The 27,073-nt window shown below is 52.1% G+C and overlaps 1 protein-coding gene across 2 annotated transcripts in view; it reads right to left on the bottom strand.

Annotated features, from left to right (window-relative positions):
- Positions 1 to 27,073, bottom strand: part of ZBTB16 (zinc finger and BTB domain containing 16) — a 132,346-nt gene that overhangs the window by 72,497 nt on the left and 32,776 nt on the right. For both annotated transcript variants that reach the window (XM_077305569.1, XM_077305570.1), the window contains exon 3: positions 4,918 to 5,015. In XM_077305569.1, the coding sequence (XP_077161684.1) occupies positions 4,918 to 5,015 (98 nt within the window). The remainder of the gene's footprint in view (positions 1 to 4,917; positions 5,016 to 27,073) is intronic.

The following is a 27,073-nucleotide window of genomic DNA, read 5'->3' as shown; positions in this document are numbered from 1 at the left end:
TGCCACTGTGCCCTTGGTGAGGCAGGATAGACGGGGCTGCATGGTGAGAACAGCTCTAACAGGACAGTGACTGGCCCAAGGACACCCCAGGCTGGCTGCATGCAGAGGAGGGGGGAATTGAACCCAGCTCTCTAGATTAGAAGCCGCTGCTCTTACCCACTTGACCCAGCTGGCTCTCCTCTGGGGCACCCACAACCCAGCCCAAAGCCTGGCTCTTCTTTCTCTGCTCCTGGCCGGGCTGAACAGAAACTTCTGCCCTCAAAGGGCACAAAGCCAAGCATCGATTCAACTCTCACCCCAGGTGCCCTCCCTGCACACGCCCTTCTGGCTGTTGTTTTTGGACGGTGCAATGACCTCAGCAGGGGGTGAGGAAACGCATGGCCTGGATCGATCCTGCCATCAATGGAACAATATGTCCGGTATCGCTTGCAAACACCTGATCACTTAATGGGCATCCAAACCATCCATTAAGTTTTCCAGCAACCCCCAGAAATACCCGGACGCGGGAGGAAAAAGTGGGGCGAGGGAGAGTCAGGGGGTGGAGCGATACTCCAACGCAGACGAAATCGAATTCCGCAAGCTGTGAATCTATCTGTACCCCTGCTCTGGCTCAAGAAATCCCCTGGGGAGGAAGGGATGCTTGGAGGGGAAGGGCCTCTGCTGGCTAGAAGATCATCCAGTCCACCCTCCACAAAGGCTGTTTTCTCCAAGGGAACTGACCCCTACAGTCTGGAGGGCCAGCAGCAAGTCTGGGGGAGCTTTGGGCCCACCAGGAGACTGGCAGCCATGGAGGGCACTCAGCAGGGTACAATGCCACAGAGTCTGTGGAGTAAAGTGCCCCAGCATCCTTTTGCTCCTGGGGAACGGAGAAGAGAAGACCTATCATACCTGCGGATCGCCAGGCTCCACCTGGAGATTGGCATGCCTAGTCCAGAGGACCATTATAATTCTGCTAGATCTCCTGGCCTCATTTGGAGGCTGGCACCCCAAACCCTGAACCCCCAAGCCATATACGGGATCCTGGTGTGGAGGCCCTTGTCCTGGCCAGGCAGGAGGGCTAGGCGGAGGGGGCAGGAGAGCCGGTCAACAAGAGCGCTGGAATTTCACTCGGCTGTTTTTGAGCATCACAGCCTCGCCTCCCTCCCACCCGAGCAGGAAGAGGGGGGGGAATCTTTCATGATGACAAACTTGGCTCAGCGCTCACTGTACATACTGTACCCGCAAAGCAGGCGGGCAGCCAGCCAGGCCTTGGCGCTGGGCCAGGGCGACTACAACAAACACCGCCAGCGTGCGCCAGAGCGGGGGGGGGGAGGGAAAACACAGCTGAGAGGCAGAGAGGGCTCGACATGCGGCCTGGTGCCGGGCGGCCGCCGGAGAGGCAGAAAAGAACAGCACGGCTGAGCGTGTCTTTGGGGACGGGGACACGGGGTCCAGCCGGGCCGTGATTCCTTGTGCCAGAGGCAAGGAGGAGACGCCGTCTCCCCACCCACGAGAAACACGCCACTGCCACCCTCTTCCCCCTCCCATTAGGACCCAAGGCAGCTGGCATGGCTCTCCTCTCCTCTCCTCTCCTCTCCTCTGCGTTATCCTCACAACAACCCCAAGAGGCAGGTTAGGTGGAGAGGGTCTGACTGGCCCAGGGTCGCCCAGCTAGCCTTCGGGGCAGAATGTGGGGATTTGAACTCAGTCCAACGTTCTAATCACTCTGCCACGCTGAACTGGAAAACCGGCTAGGAAGGCCATCTTGGGGCCAGTGTGGTGTTGTGGCTTCTATTCTGGTGAGCCGGGTTTCATTCCCCACCCCTCCACATGCACCAGCTGGGTGACCTTGGGCTTGTCACAGTGCTGATAGTGCTGTTCTCACAGAGCTGTCTCTCTCAGGGCTCGCTCAGACTCCCCTCCCCTCTGTTGTGGGGAGAGGAAGGGAAGGTGATTGGAAGCCGCTTTGAGACTCCTTCCCAGAGAGAAAAGTGGCATAGAAGAACCTCCTCCTCCTTCTCTCTTTATAATTCACAAAGGGAGAACCATCCTGTGCTGGGCTGCCCTTCTGGAGGCATCACAGTCCTTCCCAGCTTCTACGTGGACATCCATCACACCCCCCAAAGCTACTTACTTATCTATCTCTTTATTTAGCCTCTGCCTTTCTCTTCCATGGGGTCCCAAAGCAGCAGACACCTTCTCCTCTCCTCTGTTTTATCCTCACAACCACCCTGTGAGGTAGGGAGAGGGGGAGAGTGCCTGGCCGGCCCAAGGCCTCCCCGCTAGCTCCCATGGCAGACTGGGACTCAAAGTGGGGTCTCCCGGGGTCTCATAGAATCATAGAATCCTAGAGTTGGAAGGGGTCGCACAGGCCATCTAGTCCAACCCCCTGCTCTACGCAGGATCAGCCCAAAGCATCCAAGAAAAGTGTGTATCCAACCTTTGCTTGAAGACTGCCAGTGAGGGGGAGCTCACCACCTCCTTAGGCAGCCTATTCCACTGCTGAACTACTCTGACTGTGAAAAACTTTTTCCTGATATCTAGCCTATATCGTTGTACTTGAAGTTTAAACCCATTACTGCGTGTCCTCTCCTCTGCAGCCAACAGAAACAGCCTCCTGCCCTCCTCCAAGTGACAACCTTTCAAATACTTAAAGAGGGCTATCATGTCCCCTCTCAACCTCCTTTTCTCCAGGCTGAACATTCCCAAGTCCCTCAACCTATCTTCATAGGGCTTGGTCCCTTGGCCCCAGATCATCTTCTTCACTCTCCCCTGCTCAAAGCAGGATCAGCCCAAAGCATCCTAAAGCATCCAAGAAAAGTGTGTATCCAACCTTTGCTTGAAGACTTCCAGTGAGGGGGCGCTCACCACCTCCTTAGGCAGCCTATTCCACAGCTGAACTACTCTGAATGTGAAAATTCTTTTCCTGATATCTAGCCTATATCGTTCTACTTGAAGTTTAAACCCATTACTGAGTGTCCTCTCCTCTGCAGCCAACAGAAACAGCCTCCTGCCCTCCTCCAAGTGACAACCTTTCAAATACTTAAAGAGGGCTATCATGTCCCCTCTCAACCTCCTTTTCTCCAGGCTGAACATTCCCTGCCCTTCTTCCCAGTGAAATATTAGCAAGAGCAAAAGGTGCGCAATTAACTTGTGGTACTCCCTGCCACTGGACAGAGTGACAGCCCCCAGTATGTCTTCAAGAGGAGACTGGACCCCTTTGTGGAGGAGGGGTCTCTTCAGGGCCAGCAGGCAAATGTTGCCCTCCATGCCCTGTGCAAAACAGGATTCTGGGTTAAATGGAGCTCCGGCCCAGTCCAGCCAGGCAGTCCTTACTTCTGTGTGCCTGACAGCAAGCTCTGTAGAAACCCAGCAGCTACCGGCTCTGCCACGAGAGAAGAGGAGGGAGAAGCCCCCAGACCCAAAACTAATTGTGCATGGAGGGGCACGTGCAAGAAACGGCTAGAGGTGGAATTAACTTGCAGAGGCGTACCAAGCCCCCTCGCCGGCTTTGCATTCCCACCCCCTCTATGTCTATTTAATTAAAGGGCCCTGCATAATTTGGACCCAATAGTGAGATTCATTAAAGGTAGCGAGCGCTACGAATTCTGCAACAGTTTTGCTAATGAAACTTTAGTGGCTCCTCAAAGGTGGAAAAGACACACAGGTTGGGGAGAGATGCCTGCACAGTTTGGGAGCCAAAAACACAGAAATGGGAGGAAACCACTTGGCCACCTAGAATGAGGCCCACCAGCTAAGCTGATACCTGGCAGACAAGAAGGTGAAAGGGCAGGTGACACCGGATTTCACGAATCTGCCCAGCAAGGCCTGCCCTGAGGTGTGTCTTGAGGTTTTGCACTTTGAGCACACAAGTCTGGTGAACTGCCGAAAGCTGTCTGTCGTGGAATTTCTGGGCTGCGTGGCTGAGGCCTAGACGCTGGGATTTCCTAATAGAGTTGCTAATGAACTCCACCTAGACACATGAAAAGGGCCTCTTGCTTCCAGCCCATCCCCTGGGAGACGCCCAGAGAAGACAGGAATGTGATGCCTCACACACACACACACACACCCCTTCCCAGAAGGGAATAAAATGCCCAGCGACCGTTCACACACTGCACACTTTGACCCGGAGAGGTTCCCATCTTGCCCCGTCCTACTTCTGAAGACGCCAGCTACACCAGTAACTAAAACTGCCGGACCACAGCCACACAGCCTGGAGAAACCACAACAGCTAAAACACAAGGGCATTTAAAAGTTTCTAGTCCTTATGACAGTGAGGAGCGTCTGATGGCATGGGAACTGTTCCCAGAGACTTCTCACAGCAGGGTAAGAGAGAGCAGCAGAAGATGGACCACCTGTATCCGGAATGACCCCTTCTCCTCCCGTCCCAGTGACCATTCCACGGTCCTTTCTGGCTCTTCTTCTCCGGCATGACAGTCAGCACAGCCCAACAGCTTAGAGGACAGTTCTGGCTCAATGCCTGCCTCAGCCTGGAATCTCCTGTGCTTCTCTCTTGCAGGCTTCACCCTGACTTGCAATATGGGAATGAACATACTGGCCTACTTCGCAGGGTTGTCATAATTATTGCAGCACATCACAGACACAATTAAAAGCACTTCAGCAAAAACCAAGCACCATTCTCTGCCCTAGACTGCCTACATTTGGGTGACTGGAAGAAGATGGATCTATGCAAACTGACAAAATCTTTAAATGGGCTCCTTTTGTTAGGAGTCCCCCGTGGAAAGGCCTGGCTGGCCAGGATCCTGCCCCATCTTCTGGGGTGCACAGGGGGTCCCCTATGGCCAGCTCCTTGGCCAGGGCTTCAGTGGAATTCTGGCCAACTTATAGCAGCCTTAAAGCGGGGAGGGTGGAGGCCAGAAGACACACACGCACACACACACACACGCACACGCACACCCCGGGACCTTCCAGACCTACCTGAATGAGCCAGTAAGTGCATCCGGAGGCGCAGGCTGTCCAGGAATCGCTTCCCGCATAATTCGCACCCGTATGTCTTCATCCCACTGTGCAGCTTTCTGAGGGAAGACAAACCAAAGTGAGAGAATCAGAGGCTGGGCAGGGATGGGATGCCAGTGGGGCATTTAACACGTTTTGGCCTTGGCTGGTGTTGGCCTGGGCAGTCCTTTTCCTCAGGTGTTCTCCCCAGCATGCCTGAAAGGGCAGAGGCTGCAAGGGTGTGTGTGTGGGGGGGGGGGTGAAGCCTCAGAGCAAGCCCTGGAGGGGATGAGCCAGATTCTCCCAACCGCAATCCCTCCCTGCTCTATTGGGGGGCAAAATCTCAGAGCAGAAAGGGATGGTTGGCAGAAGGAAGAGGCTGCTGATGCTGCTCACTCCTCTCCTAGAAGCAGCACCCCAAAAGCCAGGGAGGATTCTTAGCCCAAAGCTATGGAAAGAAGTCTTGAGTTCAGATCCAGCTCAGCCCCCTGCTTGCTTTGGCAGCCTTCCTTATAGTGACCAGAGGAGGAGAAACCTCGGGCAGGCTGAGGAGGAGCTTTCCAGCCTGTCTGGCCCAGCCTTTCTGGGTGTCTGGCCAGGGGGCTGCATGCCACTCTTGGTGGGCAAATACCTGGGGATCTGATGGGTGGAGCCTGGGAAGGCCAGAATCAGGAGAGGGGTGGGATCACAGCAAGGTACTATGCCATGGAATCCACCCCCAAAAAAGCAGCCAGTTTCTCCAAGGGATCTCTGCTGTTGGAGATTATTTAGAACAGTGGGAGGCCTCCAGGCCCCATCTGGAGGCTGGCAACCCTACTGGCTGTGACAGCCAAGCCCCAAACTCAAAAGCTGTTTTGCACATTTGTAAAGCATCACAGGACCAGCTGGCAGGCAGGAGCAAAAGCAGGCAAGACGGAGGAAGGCCGAAACGTAAACAGAGCGATAGGCATCAGCACCTCCGAGATTGATTCCTCCTTCCACCTCAGCCACTCACCCCCGGCTGTGAATGGAGACACTTCCCAAGCCCAGTGATGAAAGGCCCCATCCAAGCCCCCCCCCCCCCCCCCCGGCTGGCAGGGCCCGCCACCCCCTTCATAAAGCAGCTGTCCACGCAAGAGTGAATTGGCAAGTCCCGGGCCATCCGTCAGGCCCAAATGATATTGAGCAGACTCCACTCGGCACCAAGATGGGCAGCCGAATTGCCCGAATTAGAAAGAGGGAGGGACAGCCAACTTTATCACCCTGCCTGTTAAATCCATCCCTTCTCCCCTCTGCACACAAACCTCCTCCCGTGTCAAAGGCCTACAAACCAGCAGGTGTGCAGCCCTCACAGAACTCCAGGCCTGCAGAACAGCCGGCCTCAACATGACGGAAACATTCTGGGATCCAGCCTGCCCTGAACTCGCTCTGGGGCGAGAGAGATGTCCGCCCAAACGAGCACAAGTGGTCAGGTTTTGCTTAGTCCAATTCGGCTGATGATGCGCCTGACAATCGCAGGGGGGTTCCAGAGCTCCTCCCACCTGCCCCATTACCCCCCCCCCCGCCCGGCAGCTCAAAATGTCCAATGTCTGGCAGAAGGAATCCTGGAATCTGGTATTTCTTGTGCCCTTATTTTTACATTTCCAGGTGGGTGAGACATGAAAAAGAGACAAGGAAGCCCACTTATCTCCAGTTCAGCCAAAGAAGAGGAACATCGAACAACGACACAGAATTTCACCAAAAGTGAAACGTCAGTGTGGATTTCCAGGTCCTGCTTGAATGAAAGGTGAGTCGGAGGTCTAACACGGAGATCCCAGTTTCCACAGAAAGAGCTCTGCATCTCCCCAGATGCATAACGATTGGGAGAAAGTTGTTTTGCTAAAGGCATCAAATGTTGCTATTTTTAAAAGTGAGCAGAGATGGATGCTCCAGCAACAGGGGAGAACAGCCATAAAAAGAGCTGGCTTTCCTTCAAAAAAGCAGACCCAAACTACACATGAGCAGTTGTTAGACCAACCAGAATTAGGAACAAACATTAAGCAAGAAAAACAAGTGTCCCTGTTCTTGGATTATTTCATAATGCCAGAAGATGATACATTTATCATTTCTTGGGAATAACACAGCAGGCTCTGCAGCTGGCATGAGGATTTAAGCAGCGCACATCAGCCAAGTCTGCCAGAGTTTCTAGGAAGAGAGATCATAAGACACAAACAGCATCCAGCCTCCCAACCTCCCCCCCTCCCCCCCCCAAAAAAAGCACAGAATCCTAGAATCTGTAATTCGGGGAACTATAGCTCATCTTCAGACAGATCCATTCCCCTGGAGAAAACGGCTGCTTTGATAGGTGGACTCCTTAGCATTATCCTCCACTGAGGTCCCTCCCTGGCCCAAACCCCACCCACTCCTGGCTCCGCCCCCAAAGTCTCCAGGTACTTCCCAGCCCAGAGCTGGCAACCCTGTTTTTGCCCAGCAAGGCATCTGATCGGCCAGTGGATAATTGACTGACTGTGCAGATTTATTTTTAAATGTTGCTTTGGCAGCAGCTGCCACCACAGTGTTAAGTCGTGGCAATCATTTTGTGGCTGGCTCCGCCTCCTGTGGCAGCCATTTTGTTGCTGCACTCCTGATGCAACTGAGGAGCTCTCGGAGAGGGAAGGTGCAATGCAGGAATTTCAGCCTCTGGACACTGGAGCATTCGCAAGACCAGTGCCACACGCTAAGCAAACTGGAGGCCAGAACTACATACATGTTGCAAAGGACTCTGTGGTTGAGGAACATTAAAAACACGGCCTGCATGCATAGCCAGGAGTCAATTCAGAAAACTGATAAACTCCCAGTGGAAACAGGTCTTCCGTTATATACACACACACAAACACACACACACACTTTCTTGGCAGCCAGGACAGAAATTCAGCGGAGAACTTAAGCCCGCAGGTCCAATGAGGGGGTCAGAAAACCAAAGTGTGAAAGAGAGCCTCACCCCACTGGTAAGGTGGGGGGGAGGGGTAGTTTCACAACAGCATTAGTAGAAGGGCCAGACCAGGGGCAGTCAGACTGCAGCCCACCAGATGTTCTCTGGCAGGGGCTCCTGGGAATTGTAGTCCATGGACATCTGGAGGGCCACAGTTTGACTACCTCTATACACTAACACTTGTGCATGCACCCTGCTCAGAAATCTTGTTAAGGTCTGAAGCAGGGGTAGTCAAACTGCGGCCCTCCAGATGTCCATGGACTACAATTCCCAGGAGCCCCCTGCCAGCATTCGCTGGCAGGGGGCTCCTGGGAATTGTAGTCCATGGACATCTGGAGGCCCCTGGGCCAGACCATGAATGCTGGTTGTCCTCCCGCATACGGTGCCAGAGGTGCTAACTTGCGCTCTCTGTGAATGAGCCTGATTTTTGAGAAGACCCTTGAAGTCAGCGTGTGGGAATGCCGAAGGCCTGCTGGACAGTGACCTGAGCACACATTGGCTCAAGCGTCTTCTGAAAAACATCAGGTTCATTCGCGAACAAGCCGGCTCCCTCTTGCCCAACAAGAAGAGAGGCACCCAATGTTCTGCAAGCGACACTTCCCAGCCAGAAGCCTAAGCATCATAAACAGTGGACAGTCGAGCAGGCTGAGAACCTGGAGTGTGTCATAACTGTGCAGGCAGAAGAGCATGCGGGGAATATGTAATTTGGGTCATGCTCTGAGAGGCAGGAGGTTTTTGTTAATGGGGAAAAATGGGGGGGAGGAGGATAAGATCCCGGCCTTGACAGACGAATGGGTGGGAGTTAATTAATTTATATTTAAGTGACAGTCTTGGAGATCACATATAACTTCCACGTGCACAGAAGTGATCCTATACAACAGTGGGGAAAGCTACAATTTCCCTAGAAGTTGGTGGACCCTGCTGCCACGGAAGCAAACTCAAGTCCATTTAGCTGCCTGGCTGCATGAGGCCTAATAGCACAGTTTGCCAAAAAAACAGATCTGAATTTGCTGCTTCATACTGGGAGGATTAAGTGTCACAGAATAAACCACACCAAGGCGGTTTTAAGATCTGTAGCGCATTTAACAGTCTCCCATGCCAAATGGTTTAAGGACGTAAAAAGAATCCTGCTGGAGCCCAGCATCCTGTCTCACACCGTGGCCAACATTCGGGCAAGAGAGGCCGAGGCCTTCCCCTGAGGTTGCCTCCGCTCACGAGGACTCACAGGTGGCCTGCTTCTCCTTAGTCCTCATGGCTACGGGTGGACCTCTCCTCCAGGAATGTGTCTAATCCCTTTGAATGCTGCCAATGTCTGTGGACATCTTTACATTCTCTGGCAGCAAACTCCCTGTTTTTTCACTCTCTGTGTAAAGAAGTACGTCCTTTGATCGGTCCCGAATCTACTGCTCATCAGCTTCACTGGATGCCCTCGAATTCTAGCATCTGGGGAGATCCTCTCTTGAGATGCTTCAATTGCCAAGGTGGGCTAATGGATCTGGAGTGTCCAGCGTGTCATTTTTTAGAAGCCCCCCAGATGAGGGTAGTCTAAGTTTGGCCTTCTGAAACGCATCCGTTCGTTTGGGTCCTGACAACGGTACGGACACACCCAAGCGGTAGAGGCCAGCCATCACCTCAGCCGTGCCCCTCCAGATAAGGCACCTCCTTCCTCCTGCCCCAGCACCCAAAACAAGGCAACATGACAGGGTGTCAGAAATGACAAAGGAATACATTAATCTTTCTACACCCAACACCTCCCCCCCCCCCCCGATCTATGTGGCAATCAGATCTGAAACCTCAGCACAGCCAGGAGTTGCATAACTGACCCACTGGTGTTTTTAAAAAAAACAACACTCTGGCTTTCGGCAAGTAATTTATTTGAAATATCTCTATCAACAAATTTCAGCAGGGACAAAAGTTTTCCATTTGGCGGCTGCTTCTAGGACGATGTTATCTCGCTCAGTCGCTTACAGTCTCTTTCAGCAAGGCCTTAAACCACCTTTATCTCCTGGGCTCCTGGTAGCAAAATATGATTGAAATGTTCTATTTATGCTCACCGGATTAACGCGATGTTGTGAAAAAAAAGGGAGGGGGATCTAGCAGATGTAAGCAAGGTTTTATAGCCACTCGTGCTGTTAAGATCTGAAAGAGAAAGATCAATAGACAAGCCCACAGTTTTCACAGTAGTTGGACTCCGAAGAAGGAAAACAACCCCCCTCCCCGCAAAAAAAAAAAATGTTAAAAGGACACACATATCGATTCCCAATTATACTCTCCAAAATGCAGGAGTACAGAAAGATGAACGGTACTATAATATTCAACGGAATAAATTCCAAATGTTTCATGGATTCGTTTTTTAAAAGCGCCCCCGAACAAATTAAGCAACAAAAAGTTATGTTGATGAATTAGAGAGAGAGAGAGAGAGAGAGAGAGAGAGCCAGATGCATTGCTCACAATAAAAGCATGGAAGCATCATTTCTTGACTGAATAAAAAGAGCCTGGCACAAATTCAAGTCAAAATACAACCAGAGCTGGACATCCCAGGTTTGGGACAGTCAGACCCCCCCAAACACCGATGAGGCACACAAAGTCTAGAAATTCAAAATATTCTCTTAGACCTGAACATTTAGTTCTTTAAAGATTTCTATCCCACAGTCTCCAGAGCCTGCTTCATGAGGCCAATATACAGGGAAACAATACATTATATCTCACATACATTAGTGTGTACAGACAAAATTTATTAAAATTATAGTTCCTATGCAGGACTCAGCAGGATTTAAAAAACAGCAACCACTAAAATCAGCCCCAAATCAAAACTGATTCAGTTCCACAGGGCCTGCAAGAGGGAGCTCTTCCATCAGGCAGCTGGGTGGGGCCAACAGCCCTCCCCTACAAAACACCCCTGCAGAGAAAGATCTTATGGGCAATGAATAGCGGGAAGCTGCTATTGCTTTATGGGGCTATTTATGTCTGATGATGTTTTTACAGTATTATTGTGATGTTATTATGCTGTTTTTAAATTACCGTTAGTTTAATCCGTTATGCACACCGCCCTGAGCCAAACAGGGACAGCAGTATAGAAATGTAATTAATAACAACAACAACGATAAAAGTATTACTGCTGTGCATGCCATCTTGGTAGAATAGGCGATGAGGTGTCTCAGGGGAAACGGCGCCATTCTGGAGCCAACTCAGAGCACCAATTCGTGCTAACCTGACTGTCTGAGGCAGATGTAAGCTGCACTTTCCCTTGCAGGGGGTAGCAGTGCACCCGCCATAGACTTAACGCACGAGCCCTCCTATTGGCAGCGCACAAGACGAAGGTTGTGCGCATGATGGCTTATGTGCTTGGAATGGAACTCGGTTGGCCTTCAGGGTGCCCTGGGCTCCAACTGGGTTCTGCTGCTTCAGCCCAACATGGCCCCTGCCTGGATCCAAGCACAGGACTGCATCTTCAAGAGATGTTTGCGCTCCAATCTTTCCCAGGAAGCCGCCTGATACTGAACCAGAGCTTTGGCCTGTCAAAGTCCATCTTGTCCACTCAGACTGACAGTGGTTCTCCAGGCTCTCCAGCTTGGTGCTCTTGACTGGAGACACCAGGGATCGAACGACCTTGGAGTCCAGGGGCACTTTTAGGCCTAACAAAGTTTAAGTCAAGGTATGAGCTTTTGTGGGCATGCACACTTCTTCAGATACCAATCATGTACAGGTCAATGCATCTATGAGAGGTATGCATGCACGCAAAAGTTTATACCAAGAATACAACTTTGTTGGTTTTCAGTGTGCCCCTGGCCTCAAACCAGCTGAATCTAGACCACAGATATCAGGTTCCCTGTAGACAATGGCTGCTGAGGTCCCCTGCCAAACCCACTTTCCCAGGCACCACCCCCCAACCAATTTCCAGCTGGTAGCGCTGGCAGTACCTAGCAATAGTCTGGGGGCTTGCTTTTTGAATTCATAGAATCATAGAGTTGGAAGGGGATACACAGGCCATCTAGTCCAACCCCCTGCTCAACGCAGGATCAGCCCAAAGCATCCTGGAGTTGGCGACCTGGAATTGGACATTTTTTCGTCCAGTCCTGTCCCTGTCCAGAATACCAGGACTGGGGGAGGGGGGCTCCCAGCAAAAGCCCTGAAGGTGCTCTGTGTCTTTTAGATGCCGAGGACAGGCCGGGCAGGGCGGAAGGGGGAAGAACCTCTGCACTGCTGAACAGCCATCAAAAGCCGGACTGGAAGTCGGCCTCTCGCAAGCTGTAGGTAATTAAAAAGGCCTGTAAAATCTCCGGCAAAAACAGCACTTCAAAGAGACAGTAATTCCAGCACTGACCAGTCAAGACGGTGTGGTGTAAAAATTATGAGTTTTCCCAAGGGGGGCTTTGTGTGAAAGGGCGGGTGGATTGGTGGCAAAGTGATTCGGCACCATTCGGGAGAGTTTTATGCTTGCGCGTACACAATGGGTGTGCACGGGCATTTATCAACACAGACCAAATCCACCCGCACACAGGAACAGTAGGGGGGAAAGAGGCGAAAGCATCACACAGTCGGCCCTCTCACTGGGGCCTTTGTTCCAAGCAAGCCGGAGAAGTCAGGGCTCCCAGGACACGGGCAAAGCTGATCCGGAACAGACCAGAACGGCCCTGCTGGGTCAGTCCGAGGGCCTATCTACACTGGCCCCCTTGGCAGAAGTGTGTGCACAGGGACCCCGGCAAAGCCTGGAAGGGAGGCATGAAGCAAACAGCCCCCTCCCCTATCTGTGCCAAGCCGCTGGCATTTAGAGGTGCAGCGCCTCTGTTCCACTGGGCGAGCCTGGCCATACCCACGGACAGACCTCTCGGGCGTGGCTTTGTTATTTATTTGTTTCCCTCATCTGTCATTCGCCTTTCTCGCTCAGGCTGAGGACGGATGACCCACAGGGAGCCTGTCCGCCGGATGGAGGGGGCATTCAGTAAACAGTGCTACAGAGTCAGGGTTGTAGAACCGGCCTGAGGTCTAAAAAACAGAACTGAAGCAAGGCAAGAACAATTAACGTGACACATGAATAAACAATGCCAAATTCCATGGTTGGATCCTCATTCCCGCAAACTAGGCACAGGATTCACCGGCCCTCTTCTGCGACTGAGTCGTGTTTGTATTGTTGCAATGCTTTTATCTAATCTAAGGGCATAAATATTTTAAATGCCATTTTAATGTTTTAAATGTTTTTTTGCCATCTCAGGGACCCTATTTGGGTAGAAAGGAAGCACGGATTCTAAATAAATAAATAAATAAAAGGATGAATTTGTCTAATCCTTTCAGCGCCATCTCATCCAGCAGCCAGCTCTGCGCCTGTGGGGGTGAACCTCACCAGCCCCACGGAGCACGAACAAGTCCCTTGTGCCCATCCGGATCCTGTTAGTCACTGAACGTTGACGCTCCTGGGTTCGAAGGAGAGGGAAGGGATCTTGCCCAACCCTTGCCGGGCCTTCTCAGCCACAACAAGACTGGACTCCATGCAAAGGGTTGACAATTCCTCAGGTTGACCATCATATTAAAAATCCATCATGGGCTATCGATACGGAGCCATCTCGTGTCCTGGCTGCTGAAGGCCCATGTGCCTTCTTCACACGGTAGGCGCCAAAGTATGGCCTGGCTGAATTTCAAAGGGGGGAGAAGAGCTGAAGGTCTCCCTCTGAAAGATCCATCCCATTTCTAGGATTTAGACCGAGTAAGGTGGCTATTGCGGGACATAAGTGTTGGTTTAATTTGAGCTATATATTACAAGCATCAATGGTTTCCCCGGTTTCAATTTCTTGTTAACATCTATGAATTCGATCATATTTTCATGCTTCATTTGCGGATGTGCCTATCAGGTTTGTTAGCCTTCACAAAATGCAAATGCCAACCCTTATCCCAGGTGACTTACAAGCTGGGCTGAAAAGGTTGGGAGGTTCTCTCTGAGGGTCCCAGATGCCGGACGGCTGCCCTGCTGCTGGAATTCCACAAGCTGTGCAGGACAGAACCGCTGAGGAAGGGAATAGGGACATATGGGCACGTTGGAAGTGACATCATCACATCGTCAGAGATGCAGGGACACTCTGGTACTGAGACAAAAAACTCTATGGTAAAAATGACTCCTACCCGGTAGTTTTTGCCCCAATACCAGAGTGTCCCTGCCTTGTCAGTGACATGATGACATCACTTCCGGTGCACATTGGAAGTGACCTCATCGGCAACGCTGGCCTAGGCTTCTCTTGGCTCCTGCCCCAACATTTACTGTGTGTGTTTTTGATGTGCCTTGTTGACTTCGTGTGCTTCGTTCAGATTTCTGCAACTCAGTCCTAATTCATCTACATTGGTTAATCCCCCTTGACTCTCTGTGAGGAAGGAGGGGAGGAAGAGAGCGGCAGGGACAGAGAGGTCGGCTTGGAGGCTACTTTTACATGTTGGACGAATTGGGTGTCACACAGGAAGCTGATGTGGGGCACTTCCTTTTTCCTGGCCTACTCAACCAATTAGATAGAAGTCGCATGCCGAGATTGTGTTTGCTTTGTTAGAAGATCAGTTAGTTTCTCAAAATTTATAAATTTTTTTCAGTACCACGGAGAGCAAGGAACGTTGGTCCCAACTTCACAGAACCCAAGAGAGACACCGATGGACATTTTGGCCACAGAACGTGGCTCCACCGTCACTACCTGTGGCCAGGGCTTTGCCACCTTTAATTTACTCTTCTCCCCCTCCCACAACAAAACAAGGGGGGGCACACATGTTTGATCCCATTGCAAATGAAACACCATGAACACAAATACAAATGAATCTGTATTTGCTTTCAGCTCCGGGTTCTAAGTTCCGTACTCAAAATGGCACATAAAAATGCCTTCTATATTTATTTAATGAGCTCTCATTCCAACCCCTCCCACACCGCACTCCCCTTTTCACATTTAATGAGAACAAGAAAGGGGGAGGGGAGGCAGAAAAGTGGTCTCTAACTTTGCACAAGATCTTCTCCGAAAGCTGAAAGTCAAAAGAGGCATGCCGTCCAGGGCATTTGAGGGTTTTTTTTTTTTTAGGTTTGAGCATTTGTGTGCCTGCACATCTCCCCCCACCCCTAAACAGACTGAATACAACAGTTAGAAAATTTGACAGAAAACTATTCCCAGTCATTTATTGCCTTAATACGCACCTTTGTCCAACAGGCAGTTTTGACAAGAGCCATAAATTCCAAATTTATGTCAACAGAGCATATGTTGAACACCTCATTTCTGGGCTAAAACGGCATGCCGCCCCATAAATCACCGTTCTGTTTGAAATGAAAGTAGATTACAGGCCCGGGTTATTGAGCAGTTAGAGCTACAGTCGTATAAATCAGAGCGTTTTAACTCTGGGCGATCCGTCGCACAATTAACGAAAGGGCCCTTTGTCATTTCAAGGCCTGTGCACAGACTTGGCAAGAGAAGCGGCTACCAGGAGGAAGACTGGGGGAGAGAAGGTGGGGGGGGGGGGGAGGAAAAGTTTATTTGGCCACTGACTGATTTGGTGCACTGCCGATTTGCTAAATACCTGTTGGACCAGTTAATTTTACAGCCAGCTCACTAATCTTTCCCAGCATTTGCTGCTCTGCTCCTGGAGAAGGGGGGGGGGGGGAGGAATGGTGCTTCCTTGCTTTGCTTTAACCATTTGCTCAAAGCCAACCCAGAAGGTCAAGATGCCCACTGGGTGCCTGGATGCACCCCCCCCCCATGCTGGAATTCCAATGCTGCCCCCACGTTCAAAAAAAGTTGAGAATCCCTCCCTCCCACAGCACCTGCCAAGCATGAAAAGAGGGTGGGGGGAACAGGAGGAGATCTTAAGTGGCCAATCAGAAGTTGTGCTGCACAAGAGCCCCACCCACCTTCTGAAAAGACTTGGTGGGTGCTATGTGAGGCATTGGTAGGCACCCTGCTGGGGATGCGATCCCACATTTAAGGCTGGACATATTGCCACAGTGCCCAGTTTTATGGGATAAATTGGAGTTTCAGCAGTCATGTCCCCAAAAGCCAAAGTATAAAATGTGGAGGGTATCTGTGCAACATGACAACCTTGGCCAAGGGCCACGCTGCGTTCTTGCCACCCCAGGCTGCCCTGCCTACGGAGGCTGGCAAAGAGGGCTTCTCTCTCTCTCGGTGCTCCAGACCGGCAGCCAATCAGAAGCTTTAAGTGGCCCCACCAACTCCTGAAAAACCTTTGGGTGTCAGGAAAGGTGTTGGTGGGAACCCTGTTGCAGATCCTTGCTACAGATGCTGAAAAGGGGAGTGATGGTGACCTGTCAGATCTGGAAGTGTGCTAACCGACGGTGCAAGCTGCAGCACTATAAAAAGAGTCGGACCAAAGTCTACCCTGCCCTATAAAATATTCACTGCGGCATGCAAGAGCCCGAGTGCTGAAACCTCACGCTTTGGCTAACTTGGTACTGCAGTAATAACGGAGTTTTATAGGAACCTTCTGATTTTATTTATATTGGGCTATAAATATGTTGCTCTACCAGGGGCTCAGTAGGGCTCAAGCATAACACCGGAAAACCAGCAACGTTATGCATGCTAGCTGCAGGCGTGTGTTTTAAAAAAATGAAAGATGGGGAAAATAATCTGCGAGAGAACAAAAAAAGCAAAACTCCCCGAAACATTTTAAAATAGGCCTGCCATACGTCACGGATCCTTTATGGTGATTTGTACCAACACGGCATATAAATAAAGAGGCTCTGAAATTTAAACTCCCTTGTAGATCTTAATAAAAGCAAATCGACTGTCAGCTGAGATGTGCCAAGCAAACACTTAAAAATATCTCTCTGCTCGTGGGACGCAGGGAAGGAAGGAAGGAAGGCCAAGCTCACAAAGGTGCCAGAGCCAGAAAGCTACGGCTGCAGCTCCCGTTTTCTTAGATGTGCTTATTTCAGTTTTGCAGGAACAGTTTGCAGTGTCAAATGCGGGCAATCAAGACAGCCATCCCCAGTGGGGCATCTGGGGGCAAAACACCGGCTCCAGTGCATTTCCTGAACCCACTTGCTTCCTGCCCTTGGAGGAAGAGTCTGCGTTTGGGTCTGGAAGGGCGCAGGACTATTTGGCCACTGTGATGTAACGGTCACCTCTAGACTGGATTTCTGTAACTCATTCTATGCTGGCCTACCCTTGTCCTTGACCCGGAAACTCCAGCTGGTGCAGAAGGCAGCCGCCAGGGTCCTCACTGGGACACTTTGGAGGGCCCATATCCAGCCTGGGCTGAGGCCGCTGCCCCGGTTGCCAGTCATGGCCCGGAACAAGTACAAAGTTTAGTTTTTGACCTTGAAGGCCATTTGTGGCTTGGGCCCTGCCTATCTGAGGGACCGCTTGTCGCCTTATGCTCCCCGCAGAGCACTTTGCTCAGCGTGTGCTAGCCTGCTGGAGCACACCTGGCCCTAAGGAAGGACACCTGGCCTCGATCAGGGCAAGGGCTTTTTTGTCCTGGCTCTGATCTGGTGGAATGAGAAATGGGATGGTGCGTCTCACTGACATGCAGCAGCAAGCTTGCGTCCACCTCTAGAAAATGTTGGCGACCTTGGTCTGAATTCTGTCCATGCTCCTGACACTCACGTGTGTCACTTGGGCTCCGGCATCCGAAACCCAGGACTGATGCCACCGAACGGGAGCCTTCTCCCCTTGGCCGGTCTTCAAGAAGGCCTCCTGCCATTCGGAGGAATCGTCAACGTATGCCGCTAAGGCAGTCTTTTGCAACCTTTTGACCAGGGGTAGTCAAACTGCGGCCCTCCAGATGTCCATGGACTACAATTCCCAGGAGCCCCCTGCCAGCGAACGCTGGCAGGGGGCTCCTGGGAATTGTAGTCCATGGACATCTGGAGGGCCGCAGTTTGACTACCCCTGCTTTTGACTATGGAGGAGCCCCTGAAATAAATTTTCAGAGTTCAAGGAGCCCCGGAAGTGATGTCAACTGGCTACGCCCCCCCATGGTCACGCCCCCGGAAGTGACATCACTATCCACACTCCTAGCCCTCCTTTTGCTCCCTCCCCCGACCTTTACTTCTACTATGGTGGCCCTGCCTCACATAGGGTGGGAAGAAGAGTAGGAGCTGAGAAAACAGCCTCAACCCCCCCCCCCCAATAATATGCTATTTCAGAGTTCCCGCAGACCCCCTCCAGAACTCCCGTGGACCCCGGCTGGGCATCCCTGCGTCAAGGATCCAGGGACTGGTTTTCGTCTTGCTTTCTCTTTTCCACAAACGCTGTTCTGAGCCCCCGTAAATCAATATGAAAATCAATTCACCCCCTGATATATTTTATCAAGATACACGCAGCAATGCCACATCGCGTTTACGGTGCAGATGCCGCCGAAGCCCAAGGTCATCAGGCAGAAAAACAGGCCGGCAAAAACGAAATCACATCTTGGGCTTGCAAATCAAAAGAAGAGAATGGGATGGAGAGGCGGGGGAGGAAAAGGAGTCTGGGGAGGCAGCAGTTATGGGGCTTGGGAGGCCCCCCTTGCTCGACTCATCGGAAACATGAAAAGGGGGAAATACCCCGACGGGAGGGTCCTTCCCCCACATAAATGGCATCAGCGTCCCTCAAGGAGAGTCACAGGAGACGTTTCTTGGGAAGGTGACATTTGAAGACGAGGGTCCAGAGATCCCTACGCCCCTCCTCCCGGGAAAGGTCTTGGCCGTCTGTCTCCTTCTCTCACTGTACGTGAGGCCAGTCGACTGTAAAATGACCAACGCTCTGCCCATGGCCCAGGGGGAGAGGCGGAAGGAGGAACCGGGCGAGAGATGAGAAGATGCCAGGAGGAGAAACGCAGAGCTGGTGCACTTAGAGGCACAGCCAAGGAAGAGTCTGGGGGATCATGGGAGGGCTGCCAACCTTCTGGTGGGGCCTGGAAGTCTCCCAGAATGATAACTCCAGATCAGCCCTAAAGTTCCACCCTGTTCTCCCTGCGCATCACTGCCCTGCCCTGTCCCCCCCCCCCAATCACCAACGTCTTCCCACTAAAGAGTGTGAACATCAGCACCTGTTACCACCAGCCTGCAGGCAGGGCCTGGACATCTCCTGGAATTCAAGCCAAGCTCCCGACTCCAGAGATCAGTTCCCTGGAAGGAAATGGCTGCCTTGGGGGGTGGACTTTACAGCAGTCTATCTTATGGAGGCCCACCCTCCCACACGCCCCCTGCCCTCTCCCAGCCCCCCGCGTATGGGCTCACGGCACGCAGGGGGCCTGCCCCAGGAAAAGATGCCAGCAAGAGCCCCGCTTGATCGACACCCAGCGCAGACGTCTTTCGCCCTCAGCCCCAGGGCAGCGCTTCCTCCCTCCCTCCCTCCCTCCCGCCTCCTCCCAGTGAGCTCGAGACGCGCCTTTACTACAGCCGAGTGACATCAGCTCTCAGGAGCCTCCAATGGCTTCGCCAGCCACGGCTCCGTCTCCAATATACTCTGCAGCTGCACCGTCACTGTTGCTTTCTCACCTCTAAACATAGACGATTAAAATAGAGCTTCTGACAGGACCGAGTCAGCTGCAGGTTGGGGGGAAAGGAGGCAGAAAAACGCAGCAGGACCCCGGAAGCCTTTGGCTGACAGCTCCGTTCTCTGAGCCCTCCAGGCCAGCCTCCCGTCTCTCCCAGCAGCCAAGCAGGACCTCTAGGGGGCTTCTCCGCCATTTTATCTTCACAACAGCCTTGAGAGGTAGGTTAGGCCGAGAGAAGGGGTCACCCAGGGATCTCCCATGACACTGGCTCCCTACTTTCTCCACCCTGTCCATAGAGGGGTAAACCCGTCTCACGTCTCTCCTCCCCAGCCTTGTCCGTTCAGGATGCAGGGCCAGAGGTGGGATCCACTTCACTCGGCTTCAGGGGTAGACCAGGAAGAACCCCCTGGCCCTGCCTCTGGAGCAGCTTGTTCCGCAAGGCTGTGTGGAGACTCCGCGCCTTTTCTCTATCCTGAACCGACTGTCCATCCACTGACCTTACGGGATGCATTTGCTTAGAAGCCTGGAGCAGGAGGGGGCCATGAAGGCCACCCAGACCAACCCCCTGCTCAGGGCAGGATCAGCCTCCAGCATCCAGGAGAAGCACCTTTCTACAGGTAGCTGAAAGCCATTACTGCGGGTCCCATCCTCTGCTGCCAATAGGAGCCGCTCCCTGCCGTGGACCCCTGCCCTAAACCCTCCACGGCTCTTACTGGCTTTATTAATCACCGCAGAGGAACTTAAGAAGGCGCATCCCTGTATTCATATGGATAACTGCCATGGTCTGTTGCCCCACCCAATTTTGGCCTGGAGAAGAGAGGTGAGCCCTACCACTCTCCCGACCCACTAGGGTGCCAAACAGGGTCCAAAATGGGCGAGGAAAGGAGCTGAAAGGCTATTGCTGTGCCTTAGGGCAGGGCGAGTGGAGGCTGCCGTCTCACCGGTGCTTCGGGCAGGAGAGGAGCAGTCAGAATTTGGTCCTGGGTGGCGTCCGCCACATTCGACTTGCGGCCAGCAGCAAGCAAACGGCAGCTGCTTAAAATCCAGCTTGCCAGGAGCGGCTTAGCCCCACGGACTGTGAGCTCATTCACCAGGAAGGGGGACTTGGCAGGTGGAGCCAGGGCTGCCCGGATTTCTCGACTCCTAATGTATTCTAATGTCCCGGTTCCAAAACAAATTTCTTTGTTCAATATTCATTAATTGCTCACTTGCCTTGAAATGAGAATTTTTAAGAGCTCACAGGAGTGCCTTATGGGAGAAATCAGGGGGGTGGGGGGGGGGAGGGGGGGACTGAAAATTCCAACCCGTAATTTTATTTGTTTTTGTATTTACATGCTGCCCCTCCCTGGAGGCTCAGGACAGCTCACAATTGTCAAAATGCAACACAGTAGAGTACATATCAAATTTAAGAAACCATTATCATTATTTGGAAACTGCCCAGTTCCTCTGCTATGTCCAGGGGCAGGAAGAGGCGAGCCATAAGGTGCTGTCTTTGGTCATTCTGAATGGGTGGCCCCCCACCCCCGCCCCCACCCCGGACCCAGCCGTCTTGCCGTTGCACAAAAGCCGACTGCAGGGACTTGGCCAGTTGGGCCGAGAATGCTCCGTTCCAGAGCAGCTGGAGCCTTTCCCAGGAAGTGGGGTCACAGAGGAGCGGCAAAACCTTTCCTAGTGGTCTGAACAAGAGCATGAGACAGGGAGGGACACGCAGCCGGTCCCTAGGGAAAGGCCAGCTGAAGGGAGGCTGGGGCTCTTCATCCGGCACCTGAGGGACACCTTTGCCACCTTGCATGCTACTCTTCCTCCAACTTGTTCTTCTTCTTTCCGAGTGTGTTTGGCCACCTCCCAGAGCTCTGCCGGACAGATGTCGTCCCCCCACGGGTGCTAGGACCCCCTTGGGCTTTCCAGCTCCCGAGCCAGATGTTCCAGTGACCATTCCCAACGTGCATTTGGGAACCTCTGAAAGGCCAAAATGACACCTGCAGACTTCTGCCTCCCATGCCCTCCAAGCGGGTTTCACGGCATCCTGACTCCTTTCCTGGTGACACCCCCCCCCCACCTGCAGACCAGGACAGAAGGACTTGGGGATCTGCATTTCTACTTCTAAGTAAGGAAGACTCTTGAGAGATGATCCCCCCAGATCTTGTTGGTCTCCTGGGTGCTCCAGGATTCAAACTGACTTGCATCTCAAAGGTGCTCCTGGACTTAAATCTCGCTGTTTTCTCTTCCTTTAACCTCTGCTCGGCACTGAGCTTGCAGCTAGTGGGTGGCCACTGGAGGGTTAACTTGTCTCTTGCTCAGTGGGGACTGAGCAATGCTCAAGTGCGAATGCATTTTAGCAGGAACTCCACAAGTGCAAACAGGACGGGATTCAGAGATTCCAGCATTGGCAGAGACAAGATCGCATTTTGCTTGGCACAACCAGCGCTATTTCAATTGTCTGTGGAAGCATCTCTGGGATTCTTTGGGCATCTTGCAACACAGCTGCATTAGAGAATTTCACACGTGCACATGATGTGCCTGTAGTATTTTACGGAAGCATGCTGACTCCAGTGGGCCAATCTTTGCTAGGCCTGGCAAATCCAGCAGGTTTAACATGAAGCCGGAGTGGTGTGGTGGTTAGACTAGAACCAGGAGTCCCAGCCTGCAGTCCCCACTCAGCCATGGAAGGTCGCAGGTAGGCCTTGGGCCAGTCACAGACAACCAGCCCCGCCTACGCCACAGGGCCACTGCTGAGAGGATAGCAAGGAGGAGAGGCAAAGGGTGCAGGCTGCTTGAGGTCGCCAGGATAGAACGGAACAAATTAAATGCAATAAACAAATGCTGCAGGCATACAACAGGCTCTCAAAACCCAAGAACAAGAATGAACTAGAATAGAAGCAGCTATTTTTAAAAGGACAAGACTGACCTCAAGCAGGATCTCGCCTGTCTTGCCGGGGGCAGGAGACAATTACTCCCAATTCAGAAATAATAAGCAGGTCACCCGTTCCAAGTTTTAAAATATACCCAATGTCTGGTCTTCTGAGCAATGCATTACTCCGCTGGTTGACCAACATTTTCCACATTTTGCATAGGGAAGAACAGTATTGTTGCCCAAATCGATTTAGCCATAAATAAGAGAAATTGGGGGGGGGGGGCAAAGACCAGCTGGATCAGAACCAAGGCTCAGCCAGGGGAGGGTCGCTTCTGACTGCAGCCAGCCCGAGATGCCCCCTGGAGCCTTATGGGGAGAATGAGAAGGCAAGAGATCCCCCAACTGCTCTCTGGCTCCTCTGCTTCCCCAGAGACTGAGATCCCCTTCAGTTATGGCATCAGATGCAGACAAGAACAACACGGCACCAAGTTGTGTTGAAGCGCTGGAGGTCGCTGGTCCTTCTAGCCCATTTATGGTCTGCTCCAGGCTGTATTGGCTCTCCCAGAACACCAAGATCCACCACCAACTAAAGGGAGACTGCAGCCAAGACACCAGAAGGACACTGAGGCTGGGCAGCCAGGAGACGCTAGAAAAGTTCCTGAGTATGTAGATGTGTTGCTGGCCATCAATGCCTTACGTGGTCCAAGCCCTGCATACCTGAGGGACTGCCTCTCTGAGTATGTCCCCCAAGGAGCATTGCCCTCTGCATATTCCAGCCCCCAAAAGATACAACTGGCCTTCACCAGAGACAGGGCCTTTTCAGCCCCGGCTTCAGCCTGGTGGAATGAGTTATCGGTCAAGATTTGGGCCCTATCGGCGTTGACAAAGATCCAACGGGCCTGCAAAACAGCACTCTTCCCCCAGGCATACGGCGGAGACCAACATAAGCACAATACGACACCCATAAGGCCCCCCTCCCTCCCCCCCCCCCCAATCTTGGAATCTGGTCACCTGATCGATGGCAGAATTACTCTGACTCAAGTGATCAGATCCAGGGAGCTCAAGAAGACTGATTGATTGATTGATTGATTGATTGATTGAATTTATTTCCCACCACTCCCAAGCTAGCTGTTTCATGGTGGTTTACAGATTTAAAAAACAAAACAAGACCATAATAAGACCCCATTTAAAACCCACCTTTACAAACCTACCCTTATGATCCTTTTAGGTTAACTATTTTTAAATTTAGTGTCGAGTGCTTTTATATTTATTCATATATGTATTTTATTGATGTTAGCTGCCCCGAGCCTATTCTAGGGAAGGTGGTATAAAATTATTAATAATAATAATAAATCAAATAAATTAATAATAACGTATCAGAGGTGGATCGTGCCCTCTGATATAACCCCACCACTCTCTGCAGGGGGAGGACGGAGTCGTAGATTCCTGCAAGGAAAGGGTCCCCCAAAGAGCTGCTTCTTCCGGCCACTTTCATTTGGAAAGGGGACACAGACCAATCCAGCACAAGGGGCTCTGCCAAGAGAAGCCCCTTTGCCCCCCCTTCTCCTCCCTACCCCGGAAGCCCCTTCTGCCACCCCCGCCTTTGTTCCATCAGGGAGCAAACTCTGAGCATTTCCTTCTGTACACTCCTCCTCCTTGCAGTTGCCTCCATGCAGATACCTTGAAATATTAAGCAAATCCTAACGAAATATCCAGCAGCAAGAACCGGGAGGGGGTGGGGATGGGGGGCTAGATTGTTTTTTTTTTTAAAAACCAGGTAACCAGCTCTGCCATGGCTTCCACCAACTTACTCTGAGTCAACACCTGGGGGCTGCTGATAACGTCTCCACCACCCATGGATTAAAATTTCATAGAACTATGATTTCATCAGCTGCTGAACTACAAAGGATTAATTAACAGGAAGGGAAGAGCTCATGAATTGAAAGTACAGTCTTATAAGAAAAATAAAAATCTATCTTTGCTCTCCAGATGTCAAGGCGCACCGAGGGAAAAGAAGGCTTGGAGGGGAACACAGCTCTCCCCACGCCCTCAAGGGTTCAGATGTGCATTGTTTGTGCCACTCATTTTTGGAACCACTTGCTCCGAGGCAGGGCCCTTCTACCAGGACAGCACCCCGATCCCATTCACCCTGAACTGCTTTCAGGAAGGTCTGGAGAACGTTCCAAAGCTTCCTTCAATGGGAGCTCTGTTACGAAATGCAGACCATCCTCGGACTTCCCCAGGACCTACATCATATCCACGTGACCAACAACTTCAGTTCAACAGGGGATCAAAGCAACGGGATACTTTGACTTTTTTTAAAAGGCTCTCAAGCAAGGGGAGGGGAAAGAAATTCTTCACTAATTCATAACAACCATAACAAGTCTAGTGTTGAAACCAACGTGAATTTCTATGCCTGAGAGGAGGAGGAGATTTCCCCTTTGACCACCAACAAAGCTGCTCTGGGGATATGGGTAGGGATACCTACTCGAGGTTGGGAAATTCCTGGAGACTTGGGGGCGAAGTCTGGGGAGGCTGCAGTTTGGGGAGGGGAGGGAGCTCAGTGGGGTGAAGATGCCCTAGAGCAGGGGTAGTCAAACTGCGGCCCTCCAGATGTCCATGGACTACAATTCCCATGAGCCCCTGCCTGCGTTCGCCCCGGAGTCTGAACTCCAAAGCGGCTGCTTTCCCCACGGAATTCATCTCTGTAGTCTGGGGTTGAGAGCTCCTCTGCAGCAGACTGTGGGCCAACAAGCGGGGACAAAACTGAGCTCAGAAGCGAAGGGAGAAGCCCAGAGCACTGGGCTGGGTGGGGAAGGGGGGGTGGGGAGGGGGGAGCCCAGGAGACCCTCTGATGGCCCGGGCAGCCTCAAGTCCCCACAGGGAAGCCTCTGAGAGCGAGGCAGACCAGCCGAGGCGCAAGGCCCGCGGAAGTTTGCACAGGGCGAGTGGTCAAGACTCAGAGGCAGATTCTTCCCCTTCTCCCTCTCGTCCCCAGGAAGATAAATTAACCGGCTGTCAGCAGAAGACAGCCCAAGCAGTGGTGTTTCTGTAAAGGGGCAGGGGAAGTGGCTTTGATTAATGAAACCTTAATACTCGGTCGTTAGGAAGCCCTTTGCCAGACAGGCCACGGAAGATAGATCCCTTCCAGGCAAACAGGCCTTAAAAACTGGTCAAGATTGCCCAGGATTCAAGTCAAACTGAATGGAGTTAACATGACAGCCCAGCGCAGAGCCTCAGATTCCGTTCAGAGCAAAAAGAGACCACTCTTTGCCCTGAATTTCGGTGGCAAAAAGGTGGCCCCCCTTAAATGCTTTCCCCAAGGCATCATCCTCCCTCATCGGACCCTCACATTCTCCATGAGTGCTTTTTCTGCTTAGCACTTGTGGAATTTTTGTGAAACTTTCCAGCGTCCCAGACATGAACTCCAAAGGAAGGGAGCGCAACGCAAAGACCTAGACCATCTTTCATGGCCTGCTTGCTTGGCGGCCTCCTCTGAAAGGTCTGCTCCCCGGCAATTATTTTTCTAATCTCCCCATGGGCACGCACAAACCCACCCCAGCACCCCCCATGCCCTGCACAACAGGTTCCATGCAAATGCTGGAGCTTTTAAATTATACTGTTAATGAAAGCAAATAAAGGCAGTTAAAAGGCAATTTGCTCAATTGGTGTTAATATTTAAGCACAGCATGTGCAAAGACAAGATCACAGAACGCAGGGAGTCCCCCCTCCCCCCCCCAGGAGAAGCCAGTAGCCCCGGCTCAAAAGAGAGCAGGAGACAGACCAAGTGTTCTTGGAGTTGTGCGCGTGTGCCGTTTTCCCCACCCACCCCCTCCGCATCAGGTAATGAGGCTTTTTATTACAGCGCATTTTCTCACATTAACCTCATCTGTTTACATCACATCAGAATCACAAAGCATAAAGCAAAAATCACCTTCCTTCCGATGCTCCTTGCCCAAGGCAACACAAATGGGACCTCCTTCGTGGGGAGCTCAAGCGTCCCACGGGAGGGCCAGAAATGGTGTAGGTCCCCCCCCATCTGGCTTGGGAAATCCCTGGAGCCCGAGGAAGGTAGGGCTCAGGGGGGGTCAGGGCCCTCAGTGGGGCACGATGCCCGAGAGCCCCCCCTCTGAATACAGCCCCCTTCTCCAGGAGAACTGATCTCCGTAGTCTGCAAATGACATGTTGACTCCAAGGAAGACTCCCTCAGTCTCTATCAAGTCCTCACGTAGTGATTTCTTGCCCAAACTGAGAGAGCGGATTCTTCTTAAATGCATGGCTGCACCTGCCGGGCGGAGCTGCGTCTCCCTCCTTCAGTAGGGGAACGATATGCGCTCCTCTCCCTGGGGGTCTGTTCCTTCAAGCCAGCCTTCCACGGATCTCTAACTGCCCCAGTCCCACTGCAATCTTGCTGAGCCTAACGTGAGGTCAGCTCCTCAGGCAGTGAGAACCAGGCTGTTCAGGACACCTCCCAAGAGGGACTTTGGTCGTCCTGTGCCACAGTCCCAACCCACCTGGTCTCAGAGAGGGCTACTTTCTCCTGCAGGGGGGTCGCTTTCTACCTATAGTCCCCGGTTTTTAAAAGTCTCTGTTTAAAAAATACTGAGGCTGGTCCCAAAGCAAACACGTGTCACCTAATTTGACTCAGCTGCTCCCAGCTTAAGCCCCCTGTCCTCTTCACTGGGGGATTCACAGAGCCCTGAGCGCATAAGAGGACTCCTCATCCCTGTGCACAGGAAATGGTCCCATGCCCTACAATGACTGGAGAGAGCACAGCCAGTGTGCATTGTGGAGCCTCCGCACCAAGAGCAAAAAACGCGGCTTCACTCAAGCGAAACACCCTCAGGCACCAAAACGCCCCCCCTAAGACAATGTGCAGC

The sequence above is a fragment of the Paroedura picta genome, chromosome 12, assembly GCF_049243985.1.
Source record: "Paroedura picta isolate Pp20150507F chromosome 12, Ppicta_v3.0, whole genome shotgun sequence".
Classification (NCBI taxonomy): Eukaryota; Metazoa; Chordata; class Lepidosauria; order Squamata; family Gekkonidae; genus Paroedura; species Paroedura picta.
Note: the sequence above shows the minus strand (reverse complement) of the source record. Positions and strands in the feature narration are given on the sequence as shown.